The sequence below is a fragment of the Mustela lutreola genome, chromosome 6, assembly GCF_030435805.1.
Source record: "Mustela lutreola isolate mMusLut2 chromosome 6, mMusLut2.pri, whole genome shotgun sequence".
NCBI classification, from domain to species: Eukaryota; Metazoa; Chordata; class Mammalia; order Carnivora; family Mustelidae; genus Mustela; species Mustela lutreola.
The window spans coordinates 156,368,548-156,392,394 of NC_081295.1; the positions used below are offsets into that span (position 1 = coordinate 156,368,548).

The window sequence follows — 23,847 nt, forward strand, 5'->3', positions numbered from 1 at the left end:
TGACTGACGGTCACCAGAGGGGAGGTGGGTGGGGGGATGGGGCAATAGGGGACGGGGGTTTAGGAAGGCACTTGGGATGAGACGTGGGGGTTGTATGAAGTGCCGAGTCACGGATTTTTACACCTGAAACTATTATGACACTGAACTCACCATTTCTCTGAGGCGGAGCAGCGGGAAAAGAGCCCCACGAGTTTAAGGGGTCTTCTCTGCGCATTGTCACCCGGCAGCGTCGAGGCGGTGAGGACACGGAGTAGACACGCAGCACGGCCGCGCTCGGACCCGTCGTCTAACCTCCCAGACTAAGTTACCACCAATCCCCGGTCCCGAGTCGCCAGGGCCCTGAGGTGAGCCCCTGGGACACCGGTTCTGGGAGCGCGTCTGCGCGCGGGGGGCTCAGGCCGCGCCCTGGGAGCGCAGGTGCCGACCGCCCCCAGGTTCCCGCGCAGCCGGGCCACGCCCACCGCCTGCGCGCATGCGCCCCTAGGGGCCCGGCCGCCCGTGCCGAGGAGCCTGAACCCCAAGATGCTGCTGCTGTCGCCTCTCGACCGCTGTCCTGACTCCTGGGAGCGCCAATCCCGCCTTTTCCCCATGGCGAGTTTTCCAGTCCACTTCTTGGTCCATTCGTATGGGAGGAGGCCATGCCCAGGTTCCCCGGACGTCCCCGAGCCCCCTCCTGCGCGTCCTTCCTTCTAAGACAGACAGGAGTTCCCGAGTGTCAACTCTGGAATAAAGGACACGAGAAGGCAGAGCGTGGAGACGAAGTGGCCGAGTGGTTAAGGCGATGGACTGCTAATCCATTGTGCTTTGCACGCGTGGGTTCAAGTCCCACCTTCGTCGCTTGTATGCTTTTGCTGTGACAGATGCATGAATATTTTCAAAAGTCTCCTCCTGGCATTTCCATTTGGGGATACGCTCCCCCCAGGTATCTGTTCAGGGCACGTCTGGCCGGCTCAGTGGATAGAGCATGCGGCTCTTGATTTGGGAGTCAGGGGTTCCAGACCCACTTTGGTGTCCAGATTACTTATATCAATAATTTTTTTTTTTAAAGGAGGAGAAAAAAAGAGAGAGAGAGAGAGAAAATATGTTCAGTGTCCTGAGTGTCAGCTGGAGAAAGTTACCTTCATCTTTACTGACTATAAGACCTCTGCTGTTCACCCCTTCCTTCCTTCCTTAAGGGTGTATTCCTGCATTTGTGACATTTAATTTTTTACAGCAGACTTTGCAGATTATTCCTCAATTTTACCCAATCGCATCTATTCTTTTGATATGTAGCATACTCCTTGAAGGGCTTTTGTTTTTAACCTATTCAGAATTAAGAGAATTAATTGGTCAAATCTTTTTAGCAATCGCCAGATTGGCCAGTTTCCATATTTGTTGTTTACAATGTTACCCCTGATACTTGAGTAAGTCAGATTCTCCAGGATAACAAATTTCGTTTTTTATATTTATATAACAATCAAATATAGGTTTTAGATTGATAGATGTTTGAGATTTATCCGTTCAGGAACATGATTGGAAATTTTTTCCCTCCTCAAATGTCAAGTAGGTTGTGCTATTACATTGCCTTCTGTTTAAAAACGATATTTAAGATAATTTACTAAAAATATTTTTCTAAAATCTTCTTTTAAAAAAAGGTAAAGGCATTTTGTTACAGCAATTTAAAAACACACTGAAAATTGGAAATAGTAACATAAAAATATTCTCAGACTCATCTCAGAGCTCCAGGACTGTCCTCTAGGGGCTGGCCCAGCCCTCTTTCCTGTCTGCCAGCTTTTTCCAATTCCTCTCCTTGGGAAAGGATTCTATCTTCAGGAAACAAACTTCATAGCACCTCTTCCACATCCCCTAGTACAATAACCACTGAAAACCTCATAGCCCTGCCTGTGACTGTATTTAGCATTTTGGGTTATTTATAATGAAGAGAAATGGCGAATGGGTGAGAGCAACATGTGCAACCCTGACACCTCCTCGAGATGAGCCCGAGCTCATTTCCCTCTGTGACCTCTGATGTCCTCCTTAAGGACCCACAGGCTTGTCCTTAGAGAGCTGGTCAAGATTCTCAGCTTCTTCTGCTCTACACAGATCTGGGAAGACTCCAAACTTATGAAATTCTCTGTTCTGGAGCCCTTGGGCACCCACAATACTATGAGGAAAATAAGCTTTAAAAAAATTTCCAGTATAATATACTAATGGAAGTAGGTTATTAAAGCTGTGTGGACATGGTATAATGAAGTCAAAAAGAAGTAGGTAATTACCAGTGTTTAGAACAGAATAATACCCACATTCGTGCATAAACAAAACTGAAAAGAGATTGTTAGAAATGGAGGGAAAGTCTATTTATATCAATTATAAGACTTTGTACTATAAACATTGGTAATAAATAAGAATGTATCAGCTATTTTTCAAGATGGCTTCATCAGACACACTATTGCCAGAACCATACACTGTACACACATGCCTATAATTAATTCTAATATCAGAAGTTAAGAACTAACTCTTCATTTAAATTAATGTAAAGCCAGATTATTTGGTGTTCTTTGATAATAAAGACACTGATTGCATCGTGGGGGTACCAGAGCACTCACAAATGATGTCTTAAAAAAACCCATAAACTGGTTTCAAACTTAGTTTATTTATTCATTTAAAAAGATACATTTACTGGGGCATCTGAGTGGCTTAGTTGGGTAAGCATCTGCCTAAGGCTCAGGTCACTGTTGGAGGGTCCTGGGATTGAACTCCACATTAGGCTCCCTGCTCAGGGGGGAGCCTGCTTCTCTCTCTCCCCCCTGTGCCCTCTCTCTCTCGCTATCTTTCTCTCAAATAAATAAATAAGAATCTTAAAAAAACTGAAAACAAAAAGATACATTCACATGGTTAGTAAATCAGAACATACAGAATGATATAAAATGAACTTCTGCCGATTAGGCCTCCATTTACCTGCTTTTTCTCAAACCAGGAAACCATTCTTACAGTTTATCTTTTATTTTTCCAGAGATTATTCATGTATATAACATCAAATTAACTATATTTTATTCCATTTGATACTATTACTCTGGAATATAACATCAAATTAACTATATTTTATTCCATTTGATACTATTACTCTGGAACTGCTTTTCTTTCATTGAATAAAATCTCCCATGGATGTCACACCCTATCTGTACTTTTGAACTTGCTCATTCTTTCATAAATTTCATAAAATCCCTTTGGAAGGATGGATATTTATGGATGTAGGAATGCTTTCAAATAACTAGAAAAATAAACTCTTTGGCTGGATATTTAAGGTGTTTCTTAAAAAACAACTCTGCAATGTGTAGTATGTTTCTACAGGAATTCTCACATAAACCATTATATTTATGGGATCAGGTCCTAGAAGTAGCATTACTGTGTCAAAGGGTAAATGAGCTCGTAATTTTGGTAAACTTGGCCAAATTGTTTTCTCGCTTCCTACTTCTGGAGTCTTGGCAGTGAAGGAACCATCTTACCAACATGAGAATTTAAGCTACTTCTTGAGGGGGTCGGAATGGAAAACATGAAGGCTGAGTCCCTGGTCATGGTCTCCTGTGTCAGCTCGGGGCCCAAGTTCCTCAGTTTCTTGTATGAGAACAAGTTTCATTCCATCTTTAACATATTTGTTACATGTTCACGTTACCTGTACCCATTTTATTTTTAAACACAGCACAGCAAAATAGCTATTTCAAACCTCCTTACTGAAAGGAGCAATGACAAAACAGACATTTTTCTAGTTTCGGTAAGTGTGCCAAACATTCAACCCCGTGTCTATCTCTGTGAATCAGCACGAACGGGCTGACAATTGCATAGCCAAGAGTTAGAAATTCTTGAATATGTAACAGGGAAGAATTATTCTCTAAGAAGGAATTCAAGCATAATAAAATAATACAATCTATCAAAGAAAAGAAAAAAGAAAGCATCAGCAGGAGAACACTGTGAGCAGCTCTTATCTCAGGGGGTTTGTGGTAGAGAACCTTGGATTTCTGCAGGTAGCGGGCATGCTGGTGGTGCCTATAGAGAACGTGTACCATGTGGACACTGGCCCAGCCCATCAGACCCAGAAACGGGAAATCTCTCAGGACCATGAGAATGAGAAAAATCCACTTCATCATCTGGCTTGCTGGTAGGAAATAACAGTAGCCATCATTTTCACCAATTTGTGATCTGTTTAGCCTTCTGACGTTTTTGATGTAATAGAGTAAGTTCACGCTGACCGAGGAATTGAGTACCCAGAAGAGGAGGAAAAAGGGAAGGATACACCATGTAGATGCTGGCTTGAAGGTGGCACGTGCAGAGGCTCTGGGGCTGATGGTGATGGCCTGGACCACAGTCAGGAAGCTGCTGGTGCAGATTGAAAGACCCCGGGCCACCCGCTCCACGTACACAAAGATTTTACAGGCTGTGCCATCCAGTAAGTTTCTCCAGCCAAAAATGTCTATTGTTTTTAGCATTACCTTGGAAAAAAGGTTTATGATATTTGTAAAAGCCAAGTGGATGAGAATTAGATGTGTAGATTTCTTTTTAGTGTCCCAAAAGAAAATGCACATGTAATTCACAGCAACAAAGATGTTCCCCACAATGCCCGGTCCACTGAGAAAGAGAAATCCTGGTCCTTTGATATCGTTCACAACCATTTCTTATCACATAGGCAGAAATGTCTGAATCCGGCAAGCACCCTTTGAAGAAAGCAACAGCAATGATGATATATATCTGCAAAGAATAATTCATATCAAAGAGCTTTTCTACTGTATATAGGACAGTCAAGGTACATGTAATGGAGCAGAGTTTTGTGCCAAGAACTCTATTCCTTTCCCTGGGAGCACTCTTTGTAGGTTATTCTATGTAGTTACAAATGCAATATCAGGAACAAGAATACAAAAATCTAAATTTGCAATCTAGACTTTGGTTTCTGGCTCCCTCCATGCCAGCAAAGACAACCTATGTGCTCAATAGTTTATGTATCCCAGATAGGTTCAATCTCAGCATGTGCGGAATTGAACTAAAAGTCCCCCAAGCTGATGTCACCCCGTGTTTTCTACTTTCTCATGTGATATTACCATCAGCCAACTCCACAAGAGTCTGGGTCTTCATAACATCCCCACCTCCCCACACCCCACAACAGAGACTTAATAACCTCTCTTGCTTTCACGTCGTTCAGAGCTCCAAACTGAGCCTGTCTCGTCTGTCACCATGCCCCTTCTTTTGTTCAGCATCCAACACATACCACAGTTTAATTATTGGAATTGGAATTATTCCAATTCCAATCTCTGATGCATACACTTTAGTATTTCCAAACTTGTCTTATAAACTCCAAAATGATTCTGTGATTTCTTTGCTTACAAGTTTTCAGTGGGTTTTCCTAGTTCTCAACATCAAATCAAACAGCATAGCCTTTTGAGATAGGACCCCCATCTTTTAAAGCTTAAGACCTCCAGAAACAATGTGTGGGCTGCACAAACTCAGATCTGATGTGGCGTGGCCTGGGCAAGGGTCTGGAGGGACTTTGGATTGCTGCCTGCAAGGGTCATTATAGGAGGTCTGAGTCTCACTGAGGAATCGGAGGAGACTCTATGGGAAGCCTGGATAGGTTCAGGAGGTGTTACTACTTCCCTGGGGACTAGGGGGTTAAGAAAAGACAATTAACAAGGAACTGGGAGCTGTCAGGAAATGAGGGCAGTTTCTGAATTAGGGATCCTTAATAATGGTGAAGGGAAGCAAAACGGGGAAGGGCATCTTCTGTAAGAAAAGAGAGATCACTGGAGGGCGCCTGGGTGGCTCAGTGGGTTAAGTTGCTGCCTTCAGCTCAGGCCATGATCTCAGGGTCCTGGGATCAAGTCTCGCATCGGGCTCTCTGCTCAGCAGGGAGCCTGCTTCCTCCTCTCTCTCTGTCTGCCTCTCTGCCTACTTGTGATCTCTCTCTGTCAAATAAATAAATAAAATCTTAAAAAAAAAAAATCACTAAAACCAAGGGTTGTAATGGCCTTTCACCACCCCTGAATAACCCCGGAGAAATTTCAAGTAATTTAGCAGTCAGCTTTACCCATCTCTGTTTTCCCAACCTGGTTAACCACAGAACTGACTCCACTGTTACTAGTCCAAGCCCATGGACAACTGGTTAGGCCTGGAGAGAAACTTGTTACTCTTTCATCATTAACCTAAACAATCTCACTTTTCATCTAGAATTTATATAAAACTGTTGGCAATTTTCCTCAAATGAAAGAAACCAGGATGTTTGATTTAACTTCCAGGATTTACATGGATTCTATACACTTGAGAAGCTTTTCCACTCTGTCCCATACCCTCCCAAAGTTGTAAACATTTAATGGCCTATATTCAATACTCCTCTGTATAAAATATTTCCCCTTTTTTGAGCTTTCTTTCCATCTTCCCCAGATTTCAAAGCTTGAATCCGAATTGGGACCACTTTTTGTATCACCTAATAAACCACAGCTCTTTCTTTCTGTCAGAGTGGGGAGGGATGACACTCTCCCAGATTACTTTTTGCAAATGGTCAAGTAAACTATTTTAAAAGACAGGCTTTACACTCAGGCAGTTGGGTGACGCCCATTCTGGATCGAACACCTACCAGCTAGTCCAACTCTGTGCATCCCTCTCAGCCTGTTTTCTCCTCAAAGAAATGAGAAGCGTATTCCTGCTAGGGAAGACAATGGTATAGGGAAAGTGGGCAGCCTCTGGGTACTCACAAGCTGGCGATGCAAAAGTAGGGATTTGCCAACAGCCCCTGTCACTTCAATCCTCATGGCTACTAACAGGGTCCCATCCTGCTGGCGTGTGGTGGGGGCAGTTGGCTTACGTGGATGGTGTTAATACTAAGATCCGGAGGCTTAAGGACAGATGCAGGAGAAACCTTCCAATTACACACGTGCACTTGGGGGATTTGGAACACGCTGGGGAAGACAAAGCTGGCTCGTTTGCAAAACACAGGAATGCACCAAATGAGGGCTACAGATTTTATCACTGTGAGTGATGCTGACACAGGCATAATGCAGGGGCCACGGAGGCTGAAGAGGCAGAGCTGCTCCTGGGAACCGGAAACACTCTGACCCTTCTCGATTTCCGGATAAAGAATGTGGGTCCTTTCTCTGAGAGGCCACCCCACAGCTCTCGCATGGGACCACATCCTGAACTCAGGACACAGTGCTCCCCCATGTCTGGAGGCACATTTGGGGCACTGGTCCCCATCATCTCTCTGCCCCGGGCACATACCTTTGCAAGCTCAGGAGGCCAGAGGCTCAGGCTCACAGAACCTCACACGAACTGCTTTCCTTAGTCAAAGAGAGAAGCAAGTTCCTACATCTGAGGGAAAGTTCCTCTGGCACAGGGAGTGAGACTAGGATAGGTCAGGTGTGCTCACCTGCTCCCTTCCATGCAGCTCAGCCCTTTGTCGCTCCTTCTGGCAGGTGAACCCCACACCTCAAGCCATATTTGTACCCTCTGGATGTGATGAGCTCTTGGCTAACAGGCACTGAAAGCAAGACTTCACTTTGCAAAGCTGTCAGCCCGTCAGGGAGGAGAAAACCCTCGGCAGGATCTCAGTCCCTGAAGTACAGCTTTCCCTGTCCCTCCACAATTACAGCAAGTGTTTGGCTCAGAAGTGTTGTCAGTCTTGATAAGGTTTAATTATATTCCTAGGAAGGATGTGCGGTGGGGAAATGAGCGATTAGCGAGGCTTCCGGATCCAGCCTTTCCTGGTTTTCTGATCCTTCTCACCTTCCCTAAGTCCCAAGGCTGTGAATCCGAATGGGGACCTGCTCCCAGACACGTGGAAGTCACTTTCCTTTCTTTCTTGAGGTTGTCGTTATGTGCGGGGATATAGCAAAGGGGATGGTAGAGATTCTGTTTTCTGAGCACATGACAAGCGTGGATCGGGAGAAGACAAGAAGCAGCACGGTCCTCCTGTGCACGCGGGGTTTGGTGGGGAAATGGCTTTCCTCCTACCCTCTGAGTTCCAAGCTGGGAACTCTGTGATTCAAGACAGACGGACAAGGGAAAATCAGGCAAGCATTTATTATCCCTCATTCCTCATGTACACATAGAATTTTCCCAGAGAAAACTGAGCCAGTCTCTGACGTGGCTTGGAACTTCGGCTAAACACCATTGTCATAAGGAAGGGGATGGGAGAGAACAATTTTCCAGAAGTGAGGGAATATAGGATCCCCACAGACACAGAAAGCACAACACAGTCTTAGCAGATTAAATAGAAGGTGATCTCATCAGGGGCACCTGGGTGGCTCAGTGGGATAAAGCCTCTGCCTTTGGCTCAGGTCATGATCCCAGTGTCCTGGGATCGTAGCATGGAGCTCGCATCTGCTCTGTGGGGAGCCTGCCTCCTCCTCTCTCTCTGCCTGCCTCTCTGCCTAGTTGTGATTTCTCTCCGTCAAATAAATGAAACATTTTTTTAAAAAAGGTGATCTCATCAGATGCTTTGTAGTGCAATTCATAATACAAAAGAGTAAAATATTTTAAAGCAACCAGAAAAAAGATATCTGAGGAAAGGATGTGCAGACTGATAATGATTTCTTAGAAGTAAAATATAAAAGTCTGAAGTGACAAGTTGTATTTTGAAACTGTTGAGGGAAAAAATTGCTGTCAATCCAGAGGGTTAAACAAAGTAAATTTATCTTTCAAGAATGAAGATAAAATAAATATCATAGGAGATGAAGTAAATCAGAGCAATGTCACCACTGACAAACTTTACTAAGGATAGTTCAAGTTCACTCTTTGAGAATTACCAAAAATTTATATATATATAGAGATAGACAGATAGATAGATCTATATATATCTAGGAGAGTTATACTGTAGGAGAAAAAATACTGGTAAATAGATAAACATAAGCAAACATTGCCAGTATAAGAGGGTAGTGATGATGACAAATGATATCTCCTTTGTTGATTAAAAAGGTAGGAATTAAAATACTGTCTCAGAATAGTTTAAGAGGCAGAAGCAATTAGATGTAAAGTTTGTTAAAGCGCTATAGTTCTTGGAGAAGGTTATGAAGCAGCTTGACTTTAGGCTCTCTAAAGTCAACCATGCACAATGAAATTATCCATAATGAGCCCACAAAGAACTGAAAACATGTATACCACATGGCTGAATGGAGGAGAAGAAAAGTAAAATAAAGAGGGGGAATCAGCAAAACCAAAAATCTAATAAAAAAAGACAAAGAAGAAGAAACGAGAAACACAAATATGGGAAAAATACTGATCAAGGAGACGTTGAACACAAATCCAAGGGTATCCGTACATCCTCCCAATACAACACATTAATGCTGGAGCAGCTTTATCCAGGAACCATCAGATCTCTAGAAACAAAGTTATGGGCTAAAGAAGTCTAATTTGTCAGTCAAGAAGTAGAGGGAGAACATTCCAGAGGAACCAGATAATGGTGTCTCCTGTAAGTGAAAGATATGAAGCATCTTTTCTAGTATTCGGGTTTCTGCTAAAGGATTCTGAGTAGGGGCTCAGGGAAGCAGGACTGGTTAATGTTGTTGTTTTTTTTTAAATTTCTTTTTAAAAAAATTAACATATAATGTATTGTTAGCCCCAGGGGTACAGCTCTGTGAATCGCCAGGCTTACACACTTCATAGCGCTCACCATAGCCCATACCCTCCCCAATGTCCATCACCCAACCACCCTCTCCTTACCCCCTCCCCCCAGCAACCCTCAGTTTGTTTTGTGAGATTAAGAGTCTCTTATGGTTTGTCTCCCTCCTGATCCCATCTTGTTTCTTTCTTTCTTCTTCTTTTTTTTTTTTTTTTGGTTAATGTTTCTGAGATGGGATTAGTAATTAGGGGAAGCCGGCATTAAATTAAGTAAGAACTGAGTGCAAGCATGAGTCTATATTGGTTTAGCAATTGGGTATTCCCAGCAACAGATATATCAAAACTGGTTTGGGGCATCATGGTATGAAAGTAGTAGTCATTTCAAGGGGGGGCATTTACAGTGTTTTTAGCTGCTCCATGACCTTGGAGGAAAGGGTGCTACCTGTTCCCTTTACAGCCTGTTTTATCTGTGTATATTCTCTCAGCCTGATAAACGTGGATTTTTTTTTTTTTTCATTTTCAGCATGAGCTGATTTTCACTCTTTCAGTCTGAGAGAGATTTTACTCTTTCTTTTTTTTTTTTAATGTATTTCTTAAAAAGATTTTATTTATTTATTTGACAGAGAGAGAGATCACAAGTAGGCAGAGAGGCAGGCAGAGAGTGAGAGGGAAGCAGGCTCCCTGCTGAGCAGAGTGGGGCTCCATCCCAGGACCCTGAGATCATGATCTGAGCCGAAGGCAGAGGTTTTAACCCACTGAGCCACCCAGGCGCCCTATTTTACTCTTTCAAACATCAAACCTTTATATAATGCTTCACAAATTTTAAATAATTTAATTTTACTGCCATTGTTTTATTGTTGAGAAAGTAACAAGTAAGTAAATCACTTTCCTAAGGTCTGAAAGCTAGCAATTAATGGAAGTAGACATCAAACGCAGGAAAATTAATCCCAGAGCCCATAGATCAAACTATTAATCTTTGCTGCCTATGAATATTGGATTATAGGAAAGTAGGTATTAAATACTGCTATTTTCCCCCTTCAAGGATCCGGCACAAGCCTCTGGAATATGCGTTGATTCGTGCAGCCTGCATTCTGTTCTCCCTTAAATGATGGAAGCAAGAGGCTTTGAAAAGTTATTAAAATATATATAAACTCTCTCTTTCCAATATCCTACAGATCACATATAAGTGTGTAGCTTTGACACATCTGAAGAAACACTCAAATCATTCTAGGTGGGTTGACTTCTCCAACTCATTCAGTTTGACATTTGTAAGTGATCACAAATCAACTCAAATTTCTCTCCAAATTGGCTCACAAACTCTTCCCTCAGTAACAGGCACTTTTATGACCATAACCATAGGTGTCATTCCATAACGTTTCCATAAACAGTTCGGCGGGCATTTCCTAGCCGCACTGTGCTGGGAAACGGAGGTCCTGGGTGCAGAGGAGCACCTCCTCTCCAGGGCTCCACCATGGAGGGAAGGAAGGAAACAGGTAAGTAGATGTGGCAACAGGGCCCAGGGAGTTCAGGGAAAGTCACCAGGCAGGCTGCTGTGGGAAGGGGGGTGGCAGAGGACAAGACCATCTTAGTTAGCATCTGGAGTTCCTGCACATCTCTGGGCCGGGGAGTGAAGGTCATTCAGAAACAAATTTGGTAAGAAGGAGAAGAGGCCAAATTGGGAGGGACAAACATGCTTAGGCAGAGGGTTGACATGGGAAGCCATTTAGGGTCTGTAAGTAGTGAAGCAAAAGGATGAAATTTGTGTGTCAAAAGCTCATCTTGACTATAATATAGAAAGAAGATAAACAGAAAGAGTGATACCATTTATAAAGTGGTTTTATAAATCACAACCTGAGCTATTGAGGAACTTGGCCTTCAGGGCAGGGTACTTCTGATGAAGAAAGCCACTAAATTTGACAACAGGGAAGAGGGTGCGTCAGTGAGATGTGTGTCTTTGGTTGGATCCTATGTAACCGGGGCTCTTGCTCTGATGGTTTGCTGGGGGAGCGTGGAAACAGCATAAGCATGAGGAAAAAATCTGCTCCCATTTGACCCCACCTGGGTAGAAAGTCAGGAGCACAAATGTTACCAGAGTCAGCACCCCCTCGAGGCAAGGGGTCTGGGCTTTCCTATTGCCCTTGGAGGGAGAGGGGTAAGCCGCATAGCCTGCCTCCTGAAACTACCCTCCTTTAGCCCAGTACAGTTCTTTGGAGAAACTACAACTCTGTCAGCCCAGTGTTCATGGTCTCTGAAGGCGAGGAGTGAACAGGCTGGTAGAGTGGACCGAGAGGGAACGCCAGCACAGCCCTCTACAGTGAAATCATTTACTGGGTCTGAGCAGTGAGGGAGGAGCCTCTAAAATGACAGTTCAGCTTAGAAACTGATGGAGTGATGTTGCCTTTTGCCCAGCTGTTGTTTGGGAAGAATGTTGTCACGTGAAATGTATACATGAGGGGTACATGTATAGGGTAGAAGGACCTCTTTGATCGGCTGGTGGATGTCCTAGTGTAGAATATATGAGAGATGTCTGGGCCGAATGTTTACACTGTAGTTCTCACCATGGCCATAGCAACTGAAACAGGAGAAAAGAAGAAAGAGAAAAGAATGAGATCAGAGACTTATAAGTGAAGGAACAATGTATATTTACAAACTTCAGAACTGAAAGTGTTCTTTTCCCCGGAGTAGACACAGAAAAACCATGGACCTAAATTATGTCATCTTTACTTATTTGTGTCTCTCAAAAGTTTTTCCTAGCTCCGTGTATGATATTGGAACATGATTTGGAGTAAGATCACCCAGGGAATAATCTTGCTTTCACTTCTTGGACCTGGAGTTAGGGGGAACCTCTTTTTATTGGTGGGACATGGATATACTTTGCTCATGAGACCTGGGAGGGGTGGAGGGGAACCCTGTAGACCTTATGGTTATCCATTTGGCGATATCTGCACGATGCCGTCTTTCAGAGCCTGATGGGTCCATGGCTCTTTGTCTATATAAATATCCCCAGAGTGTGCTCTCCCTTCAGAGCTCCAGGTTTCAGAGAAACTCCAGCCCCAAGATCAGAGCATCTCAGACTGCTCTCATGCTCATGATCTGTTTTTTTTCCTCTTTTACTGGGCACATTTCATTTTCTCCTTCTGCATAGGCTCCTTCTTGACAAATAATTACACCATACTAAATATTTTTTAAAAAGATTGTATCTATTTGTCAGAGAGAGAGAGAGAGAGAGAGGGCACAAGCAGTGAGAGCAGCAGGCAGAGGCAGAGGGAGAAGCAGGCTCCCTGCTGAGCAGGGAACCTGATGTACGACTCCATCCCAGGACTCTGGGTTCGTGACCTCAGCTGAAGGCAGACGCTTAACTGACTGAGCCACCCAGGCGTCCCCACCATGTTAAATATTAAATTATCTCTGACATTTTGTTACGCTGGTCTCAGCTCCTTTCTGACGATCAGCAGGGATGCCCACTTGACTCACGGCTGCAGTGCTCACTGAGGAATTGGGAAAATTGTTCTTTATATTGATTCCATCTGTAGCTAAAGGTACATCACATAGCATTATTTTTTTTTGCCCAGCACACATTCTGTCCAGTATAAATTAGAAGTGTACTGAAGAACTAGTAGGCCAATCTGGGTCTTCCAAGAAGCAAACAGCAAGGTGCAATGAAATGTGCAGAGATGTGGTGAGGGCAAATGCTTTCAAGAAAATAGGGATGAAGCCAGGAAAGGTGAAGAGCCAGCTGTGTGATCCTGAGTGAAGGACAGATAGTACAAGTTGGGTGAAAGCATCCTAGACCAGCTTCCAGACTAAGGAGAGTTGAACAAGGGAGTTCTGGAGCTAAATTTGGCCATGAGCAGATCCATGGAACACCTCCAAACTCACTTTAAGAGACCAGCATAACTTTGATACCAAAATCAGAAAAAGAACATTGCAAGATAAGAAAATCACAGGCTAACATTGCTCATGAATGTAGATGCAACAATTATCAAGAAAATATTAGCAAATGAAGCACAACAATATATAAAAAGGATAACATTTATTCCAGAGATGCCAGAAGGGCTTACTATTCAATAAATCAAGGAATATAATGAATCTCATAGAGACAACGAAAGGAGAAAGAACATACATTCATTTTAATAGAGCCCTAAACGCACTTGACAAAAACAACACCTAGTCATTAAAAATATAAATAAAGGGGCACCTGGGTGGCTCAGTAGGTTAAGCCTCTGCTTTTGGCTAAGGTCATGATCTCAGGGGCTCAGGTGATGATCTCAGGGTCCTGGGATCCAGCCCTGCATCCGGCTCTCTGCTCAGTGGGGAGCCTGCCCCCCACTCTCTGCCTGCCTCTCTGCCTTGTGATCCCTCTCTCTGTGTCAAATAAATAAATAAAACCTTTTAAAAATATATAAATAAAACTTCCCAGGAAAATTATAATAGAAGATAAGTTTCTTCATATGATAGAGATTAACTACAGGAAATTCACTGTTAACATCATATTCAATGCAGAAATTGTGTGTGTGTGTGTGTGTGTGTGTGTGTGTGTGGTGTCTGCATAAGATCTTTACTTCTCCTGCTTCTCTGACCCGATGGGGGGTTTAAGAAGTTCAACTTGGGATTCATTTTCTTTTGGCTCTTTCTCTTCAGCCTCTTTCTCTTCTTCTGCTGGGGGCGAGGAAGGAGGTCCCTTTTTTGAACCTGCAAGCCAGGCTCCCAAAGCTGACCCAACAGAGCCCAGGAGGATGTTGGATGACGTGGAGAGTCCAGCTGCCCCACGACTGCAGCGTCGCCACCAGGCTGCCGGCGGCCACACCACCCCGGTTGGCGACGGCGGCGGCGGACATCATCTTGGCCGCTAGCGAGGAAGCGGCGACTCCGGCCCCGGGGAAGCCCACGGCGCCCAGCTCGGCGGGCACGGCCGCCGCCGCCAGCACTCCTCCCACAACAGCGCCCGCCGCCCGTTGCATCCCAGAAACTTCGTCCACCTCCCCGCACAGCTCCCAATGCAGAAATTTTTAAAGGCTTTTCTCTGAGGTTACAAATGAGACAGATGTTTATCATCATCATTTCTACTCAGCATTTTTTCTGGAGATTCTAGCCATTATGAGAAAGCAAAAAAGGAAAGAAAGGAAAGAAAATGGAATGAAATAAAATAATTTTTTAGTCATCATTAATAACATTGTGTGTGCAGAAAACTTGAAAGTGAAAAAGAGATAAAACTAGCAAGTTCAGTAGAGGGAAAGTCAATTTAATACTAATTGCCTTCTACATATTCACAGTAAATAATGGAAAATTTTACTAAAAACTTAAAAATCAAATCTATAAGAAAAAAATAAAGAAGTCACTTATGCTTTCTCCATTGAAAACTATAAAACATTGGTATACATTAAAGCTAAATAAATGTATAAGAATCCCATGTTCATGGAAAGAAAAACTCATTATGTTTAAAATGTCAATTCTCTCCAAATTCTACTTTTTAAAAATTGAAGTATACATCAATGGGTGAATCACTGAACTCTACCTCTGAAAGGAATAATATACTATACCTTCATTAACTGAATGTAAATAAAATGAAATTTGAAAAATGAAGTGTAGTTGGCACAAACTGTTACATTAGTTTCAGGTGTAAACATAGTAATTTGACAACTCCGTATCAAATCCTGGGCTCACCAGGAGTGTAGCTACCATCTGTCTCTGTAAAACACTGCTATAACACCATCAACTGTATTTCCTATGCTTTTGCCTTTTATTTCCATGACTTACTCATTTTATACCTGGAAGCCTGTATCTCCCACTCCCCTTGACCCGTTTTGCCTAACTTTCCAGCTCCCCTCTGGCATCCAGTAGTTTCTTCTCTGTATTTCTGGACCTGTTTCTGGTTTTTGTGTGTTTGTTCATTTGTTTTGTCTTTTAGGTACTACTTATACGTGAACTCACATGGTATTTGTCTTTCTCTGTCTGATACATGTCTCTAGAAGACCATCCATGTTGTCACAAATGTTAAGATTTCATTCTTTTTTATGGATCAGGAATATTCACACACACCATTCACCTTCTTTATCCGTCCTTCACTTAGGTTGCTTCCATACTCTGGCTTGTGTAAATATGGCTACAATAAACATAGGAGTGCTCATATCTTCCTCAAATCATTCTTAAGTTGCGGTGCAATTTGGATTAATATTCCAGAGTGTGTGTATAGACTAGTAAGCTTATCCGAAGGGGAAGAGGCAGAGGGAGAGGGAGAAGCAGACTCCCCACTGAGAAAGGGGCTCCATCCCAGGACCCTGAGGTCATGACCTGGAAGAATTTGAAGGCTAGAGGAAATACTTTCCCTCCACTTCACCGGGAACCCGTGGAATCTATGTGAAACGCCAGACCTGCGACGAATGGCATGACTCCCAGTGGAAGGAGAGGTGGAGGGACACACATCTAGATGCAGAAAGGTATGGGCAGAGCCTAGGGGACACGGGAGTGGTGCTGAGGGGGAACACACTGAAAGAGAGACTGACCAGAAGAACACATATCAAACAGAGGAAGGGAGCCTTGGCTGGGAGTGAGGAGCATATATGCTCTTGTGTCAGAGTCTCTGGGTTCATGCTCCATTCAACCATTTACTTACTATTTATGAGCACTGGAGAAAAAGAATTAGAAACAAAATCTCCTGCCAACCTACGAGACTTAACTATAAAAGTAAAAGGGAAGGAAAACACTTATTATCTAAAAATATTCAACCTTAATGTGATGTGCATCATAGCCAAACTACTAAAGAGATTGCAAGAACAGGGGGAGAAAAAGCTAGGCTTCTGCCTTCTGCTGGGGTCATGATCCCTGCCTGGGCTCCCTGCTCAGCGGGAGCCTGCTTCTCCTTCTGCCTCTCTCTCTGCCCCTACGCAGGCTTGTGCTCCCTCTCTCTCAAATCAAAGATAAAATCTTTTAAAAACACAAAAACAGAAAAACCAACTGCTTGCAGGAAAGATCTCTATGCCCTGAAGTCAGCAGAATACGCTACCACAAAATATGCCGCTTTGGTATATTAAGTCTGTTGAGCTGTGGGCACTTGGAAAATAGGAAAGCAAGGAGAGGTGTCCTCAAACCTCCCTCCCCAATTGACTTAAAGACAGATTCTTCTAAAGGAACTCAATTGTCATAAATTATCTCCCTGGGAGTTTCATCAGCCAGGGAAGACTGGCTCTCGTCACAGGAGAGGAGAGAGGAAATGGACACCATACCCAAGCAAACTTGGTCACAAACTATCATACCTCCCAATTATGCACCTAAGGTCCATTTGTCTTTCTTAAAAATCATCTACCTTCTCCTAAAAGACCAGCACCCCCAGTACCCTTGTTCCAGTATAATGGCATTTAGCCCAAGTTCCAAGCCACCTCAGAGACTGGCTCAGTTTTCTCTGGGAATCTTCAAGGAATACATGTACATGTATTCCTTGTGCATGAGAAATGAGGGATAATAAATGCTTGCCTGATTTTCCCTTGTCCGTCTGTCTTGAATCACAGAGTTCCCAGCTTGGAACTCAGAGGGTAGGAGGAAAGCCATTTCCCCACCAAACCCCGCGTGCACAGGAGGACCGTGCTGCTTCTTGTCTTCTCCCGATCCACGCTTGTCATGTGTTCAGAAAACAGAATCTCTACCATCCCCTTTGCTATATCCCCGCACATAACGACAACCTCAAGAAAGAAAGGAAAGTGACTTCCACGTGTCTGGGAGCAGGTCCCCATTCGGATTCACAGCCTTGGGACTTAGGGAAGGTGAGAAGGATCAGAAAACCAGGAAAGGCTGGATCCGGAAGCCTCGCTAATCGCTCATTTCCCCACCGCACATCCTTCCTAGGAATATAATTAAACCTTATCAAGACTGACAACACTTCTGAGCCAAACACTTGCTGTAATTGTGGAGGGACAGGGAAAGCTGTACTTCAGGGACTGAGATCCTGCCGAGGGTTTTCTCCTCCCTGACGGGCTGACAGCTTTGCAAAGTGAAGTCTTGCTTTCAGTGCCTGTTAGCCAAGAGCTCATCACATCCAGAGGGTACAAATATGGCTTGAGGTGTGGGGTTCACCTGCCAGAAGGAGCGACAAAGGGCTGAGCTGCATGGAAGGGAGCAGGTGAGCACACCTGACCTATCCTAGTCTCACTCCCTGTGCCAGAGGAACTTTCCCTCAGATGTAGGAACTTGCTTCTCTCTTTGACTAAGGAAAGCAGTTCGTGTGAGGTTCTGTGAGCCTGAGCCTCTGGCCTCCTGAGCTTGCAAAGGTATGTGCCCGGGGCAGAGAGATGATGGGGACCAGTGCCCCAAATGTGCCTCCAGACATGGGGGAGCACTGTGTCCTGAGTTCAGGATGTGGTCCCATGCGAGAGCTGTGGGGTGGCCTCTCAGAGAAAGGACCCACATTCTTTATCCGGAAATCGAGAAGGGTCAGAGTGTTTCCGGTTCCCAGGAGCAGCTCTGCCTCTTCAGCCTCCGTGGCCCCTGCATTATGCCTGTGTCAGCATCACTCACAGTGATAAAATCTGTAGCCCTCATTTGGTGCATTCCTGTGTTTTGCAAACGAGCCAGCTTTGTCTTCCCCAGCGTGTTCCAAATCCCCCAAGTGCACGTGTGTAATTGGAAGGTTTCTCCTGCATCTGTCCTTAAGCCTCCGGATCTTAGTATTAACACCATCCACGTAAGCCAACTGCCCCCACCACACGCCAGCAGGATGGGACCCTGTTAGTAGCCATGAGGATTGAAGTGACAGGGGCTGTTGGCAAATCCCTACTTTTGCATCGCCAGCTTGTGAGTACCCAGAGGCTGCCCACTTTCCCTATACCATTGTCTTCCCTAGCAGGAATACGCTTCTCATTTCTTTGAGGAGAAAACAGGCTGAGAGGGATGCACAGAGTTGGACTAGCTGGTAGGTGTTCGATCCAGAATGGGCGTCACCCAACTGCCTGAGTGTAAAGCCTGTCTTTTAAAATAGTTTACTTGACCATTTGCAAAAAGTAGTCTGGGAGAGTGTCATCCCTCCCCACTCTGACACTCTTCCTACTATTCAGTCAGAAAGAAAGGCATTAGTCTTTCCATTTGTTGGGGGAGGAAGAGGAGGCTGATGGCCATAACCTATGTTCCTCAAGCCCTGAGGCCACCCGGTACCAAACCGGAACAGGAGCCTGAGCTCTCGCGGTTCATGGTGACAGAGACCTGCGGGCAAGGACGCATCTAAGTCCAGGCCTTAAATGGGTGAGGACACGGTGCGTGGAGAAGGTTCTGGGAAGATTTGCAAGTTTATGGAACCTATGCAAATTGGAGGTTAGAAATCCTGGTTTCTTTGGTTGTGGGGAAATACTCAGTGGTTCTCTAGAAATGTCTACCTGTGAAGTGAGGTTCAAAGCTTAGTAGTGAAAGAGGAATTCTTACTCAGGCCCGGAAGCATGACAGTCGGCTTGGACTGATAAGGATCAAATCACTTGTAGTGTCAATCAGGTTCAGAGAATGATATCGGTCACATGGACCCACTCGCCTGAATCATTTCTCCACAGATTCGTCAGCAGCTAGGAAAGGGCATAGTGAACCTGTGTTTCAGTGGACACTCTTTTCTTCCCAAGGATGCACTAACTCCCTTCACTGTATGTCCCCAAATTTGGGGATCCCTCATTCAGGAACTGCCCTTGTCTCCCGGCAGCCCCCAGGTCCTCATGATTAGGTTTGCTAACCTTTTGGGAGATGTCAAACATCCTGAACTAATCCAGGCTTTGCCTAGTGTCCCCTCCGATTCCTCAGTGGGACTCAGACCTCCTATAAACACCCTCGCTGGCAGCAATCCAAGGTCCCCCAGGCTGCCCAGGCTGCTGCAAGTCATAGATCTGAGTTTGGGCAGCCCACAGGCCGGTTTCTGGAAGTCTCTGGCTGAGGAGCATTTAAAAGTTGGGATCTATGCAGCTTCAGTTGATCTTGAAAACTAGGAAAACTCACTGGAAATTTTAACAATGAACATACAGAGAACGTTTGGGGTTTTGAAAGACAGCTCTGGAAATATTAAGATGTATGTATCAGAGATATAAAGATTGGAATTGGTAGGGGTGCTCAGGTAGCTCAGTGGGTGAGTGCACAACTCTCGATTTTGGCTCAGATCGTGAGCTCAGGGTCCTGAGATTCAGCCCCGCATCGGGTTCCATGCTGAGTGTGGAGCCTACTTATGATTCTCTCTCGCTCCCTCTGCCTTTCCCCAACCTGCCTTTCCTCTCTGCCTTTCCTCTGCGTCCCCCAACTCAAAGAAAACCCACAGAAAAACAACTGGAATCAGGAGACAAGCGAGGAAATTGTGATACTAATCAAACTGAGGTACGCGTTGCATGCTGAACAAAAGAAGGGGCGTGGTGACAGATGAGACAGGCTCAGTGCTCAGTGGAAGCAAGAGGAGTTATTAAGGGGTTGTGGGGTATAGGGCGTGGGGAGGTTAAGAAAACCCAGACTTTTGTGGAGTTGCCTGATGGTAACATCACACGAGACAGTAGAAAACACGGAGTGACATCAGGTTGGGGGACGTTTTGGTTCATTTCCGCACATGCTGAGATTAAATGTTTGTGAAATACATAAGGATTTGAACAAGCGGGTTGTCTTGCTGGGATGGAGCACAGAAAAAATTCTTAGTTGCAAATTTAGATTGTTGTTTGCTCATACACAAAACTGTATTTCAGGCTCATAGAATCACCCACAGTCAGTGCCCAGAAGGACAGAAATAGAGATCTTTGGACAACACCTTCTCCATTGCACATATCCCGACTAATGGCTCAGTGTCCCTGACACACCAGGGAAGCCCTCTGATGTGCATTATTCTTTGCAGACACATATCATCATCACTGTTGCTTTCTTCAAGAGGTGTTTGATAGATCCAAGAGTTTCTGCCCGTGAAGTAAGAAATGTTTCCAATGATTATTAAAAGAACAATATTCCTCTTTGTAATTGGACCTGGCATTGTGGGGAATGTCTTTGTTGCTGTGAATTACATGTACATATTCTTTTGGGACACTAAAAAGAAATCTACACATCTAATTCTCATCCACTTGGCTTTTACAAATATCATAAACCTTTTTTCCAAGGGAATGCTAAAAACAATAGACACTTTTGGTTTGAGAAACTTCCCGGATGATGTAGGCTGTAAATTTTTTGTGTACCTGGAGCGGGTGGCCCGGGGTCTCTCCATCAGCACCACCAGCTTCCTGACTGTGGTCCAGGCCATCACCATCAGCCCCAGAGCCTCTGCACGTGCCACCTTCAAGCCAGCATCCACATGGTATATCCTTCCCTTTTTCCCCTTCTTGTGGATACTCAATTCCTTGGTCAGTATGAACTTACTCTATTACATGAAAAACATCAACAGCCTAAACAGATCACAGGTTGGTCAAAGGGGCAGCTACTGTTATTTCCTACCAGCAAACCAGACGATGAAGTGGGTTTTTCTCATTCTCATGACCCTGCGTGACATCCTCTTTCTGAGTCTGATGGGCTGGGCCAGTGTCTACATGGTATGCGTTCTCCATAGGCACCACCAGCATGCCCGCTACCTGCAGAAATCCAAGGTTCTCTACCACAAACCCCCTGAGATAAGAGCTGCTCACAGTGTTCTCCTGCTGATGCTTTGTTTTCTTTTCTTTTATTGGACAGATTGTATTCTTTCTTTATATTTAAACTCTTTCTTTAATGGTAAGTCCCTAATATTATTCATTCTAGAAATTTTAACCCTCGGTTATACAACTGTTAGCCCGTTTGTGCTGATTCACAGAGATGCACATCTGGCTAAATGCTGGCACTTTCATTAAGACTTGATCCCTATTTCCTTGATCCCTCAGATAGCAAGTTTCAAATAAGACATTTTATGCCAGTGAGTTAAAAAAAATGAAGCGTAGCTTCAAAAATTAAAGTATGATGTTATACAACAAAGCTGGTGACCAGTAGCCCTGAGCTGACACAGGTAGGAGATCATAATGACCTCTGCGACTTAACCTTCTTCTGTCCATCCTGCTCCCCTCGGGAAGGGTAAGCCAATTCCAGAGTTCCTGCTTGTAAGATGCCTCTTTCTCTACCAAACTTCCTCCGGGAAGGAGAAGAATTTGGCAAATTCCTTCAAAATGTTAATGTATTTTCTCTTTGACTTGTAAGTTTCACTTCTAGGGGGATTGCTCATATGGGAATTGCAGTATAAGGATTATTATGCATTGCAGCAGCTTTTAAAAATCATGAACTAAATTTCCAGCAAGTAGGCTCTTTTGCTGGCTATGTGGAAATATCCTAGAGGATCCAGCCATACAAAGGAATTTTATTGAGCTTCTGAAAGAATGGGTGAGTTCAACATATATTAAATGGAATGATGTACAAGGTGTGTTTGTAATTAACAAAAGACAGGAATTCAAAAGCAATGGCACTCAAAAATGGAATGGAGTATTTTAACTTGATCTTATATCCTTTTCTGCATGAGTGCAAAGAAAGTTAAAGCAGTATTACTTGGTTTCAGAGAAACAGGGTAAATGAAACAAGTAAGTACAATTTCCTTTTGCATCTTTCTGTATTTTCTGAGTCATTAAAATCTTTGAATATAGCTTTTTAAAGACGAATAGGCGCCTGGGTGGCTCAGTTGGTTGAGCGACTGCCTTCCGCTCAAGTCATGATCCCCGACTTCCGGAATCGAGTCCCGCATCGGGCTCCAAGCTCCCTGGGGAGTCTGCTTCTGACCTTCTCCTCTCTCTCACTCATTCTCTCTCAAATAAATAAATAAAATCTTTAAAAAAATTTCTAAAAATAAAAAAAGATGAATACAAATTTAATTTTGAAAATAACGTGTGGCTTGTTTCGAGACACATTTGTTAGTGCCCTGACATTGCCAGTATTCCAGCCTCATACTAGTGTCCCATCAGAGAGCTACACAATAATTCAGTTTCTACAGTAATTTGAATAGCAAATTTGGCCTATATTTTTCTTAAATTGGAACCCAAATATGTATTTGGGTAGAATTCATCATTCTGGCCCTAAGATATATCCTCAAACTGTTTTGGAAAAATACCGGATGCTCTTTTACTGATTCTACATGTTTTATAATGCAAAAATTTGAATTGATATACACATTTTCCATCTCATTTTTAAGAATTCCTGTACCATATCTGTTTGATTGCCCTTGCAGACATTTGAGTTTTTACTTCTCTACTAAACTTCCCTTTGGTTTTGTGTCAACACAGTTTTAAATAACTTATTTAGGTTATTATATTATATTGTAATATGTATAGAAGCTTAACTTCCTGATCTAACTGTGCGTGCTTAAAGCCAGACTATGTTACTTATCTTAGTCCCATAACTTTCTGATGACATCTTTTTCTGTCATAGAGAACAGGGCAAAATAAGCACTCCCTGAACTGGTCACTGGTAATTGACCCAAAAGGAGGGATGGGAGAGCTCGGAAATGAAAAATGAGAATAGCATTTAAAAGTTAATTATGAAGAAGAGATTATTGAGCAGTAAAAATAACAAGTATCCAGATGAACACGGAGACGTGTGATTGGTGACAAAACTTGGTTCGGATCGTGGGTTAGTCGGGGTCCTCCAGAGAAACAGGATCCATAGGAAGCATCTGTATCTATACATCTGTGTCTCTCTGAAGCGATAGGAGTTGGCTCACTTCGTATGGAGGCAGGGACGTCCCACATTCTGCTGCGTGCAGCTGGACACCAGGAAGCCGGTGGGGTAGCTCACTGTGAGTCCCCAGGCCAGAGAACCAAGGGCTCCTTATTTAAGTAGCCAAGTCTGAGGGCCCGAGAAGCAGGAGCTCCCAGGTCAGAGGGCCAGAGAAGATGGACTTGGTAGCTCACAAAGAGAGAAAGAAAGCAGCTTTTCTTTGCCTTTTTGTTCCATTAGGGCCCCTAATGCATGGGCAAGAGCGCATCCCTACTCCGTCTACCGAGCACATGCTAATCTCTTAAAGAAATACCCTCATGGACAAATTCAGTTTTACCAGCTATCTGGTCATCCATCCAGCCGTCAAGTTGACACACAACATTGCCATCATGGACAGCCTGGCTTTTGGGTTCTTGAATAAGTGCTATTCTGTGCTTCTCTCGGAAAAGTTAGATGAATTGAGAAATTGAAATTGAAAGTAAATTCTGCAGAAAGTAATTTCTTCTGCAGAAAGTAATTTCAAGTTGAGAAACACATGGTGAAATTGTCCCCCATGGACAGGAGTGGGAGGTAGGAAGCAGAGGCTGGGAATACTGATGTGTAGCGCTCCCTGACATGGCT

At 43.9% G+C, this 23,847-nt stretch overlaps 2 protein-coding genes, 1 non-coding gene and 1 pseudogene across 3 annotated transcripts; 2 read left to right on the forward strand and 2 right to left on the reverse strand.

Annotated features, from left to right (window-relative positions):
• The first annotated feature begins 755 nt into the window (after nucleotides 1–755).
• Nucleotides 756–837, forward strand: TRNAS-GCU (transfer RNA serine (anticodon GCU)). Its single transcript has one exon. It is a non-coding gene; the product is annotated as a tRNA-Ser (tRNA).
• A 2,870-nt stretch (nucleotides 838–3,707) lies between these two features.
• LOC131834741 (putative vomeronasal receptor-like protein 4) lies at nucleotides 3,708–4,646 on the reverse strand. Its single transcript, XM_059179371.1, has one exon. The coding sequence runs from the start codon at nucleotides 4,644–4,646 to the stop codon at nucleotides 3,708–3,710; it is 939 nt and encodes a 312-aa protein (XP_059035354.1).
• Nucleotides 4,647–14,125: 9,479 nt separating this feature from the next.
• Nucleotides 14,126–14,537, reverse strand: LOC131833010 (interferon alpha-inducible protein 27-like protein 2; annotated as a pseudogene).
• A 5,946-nt stretch (nucleotides 14,538–20,483) lies between these two features.
• Nucleotides 20,484–21,383, forward strand: LOC131834742 (putative vomeronasal receptor-like protein 4). The gene has a single exon (XM_059179372.1). It carries the CDS (start codon nucleotides 20,484–20,486, stop codon nucleotides 21,381–21,383), a length of 900 nt encoding a protein of 299 aa, XP_059035355.1.
• The last annotated feature ends 2,464 nt before the right edge of the window (nucleotides 21,384–23,847 follow it).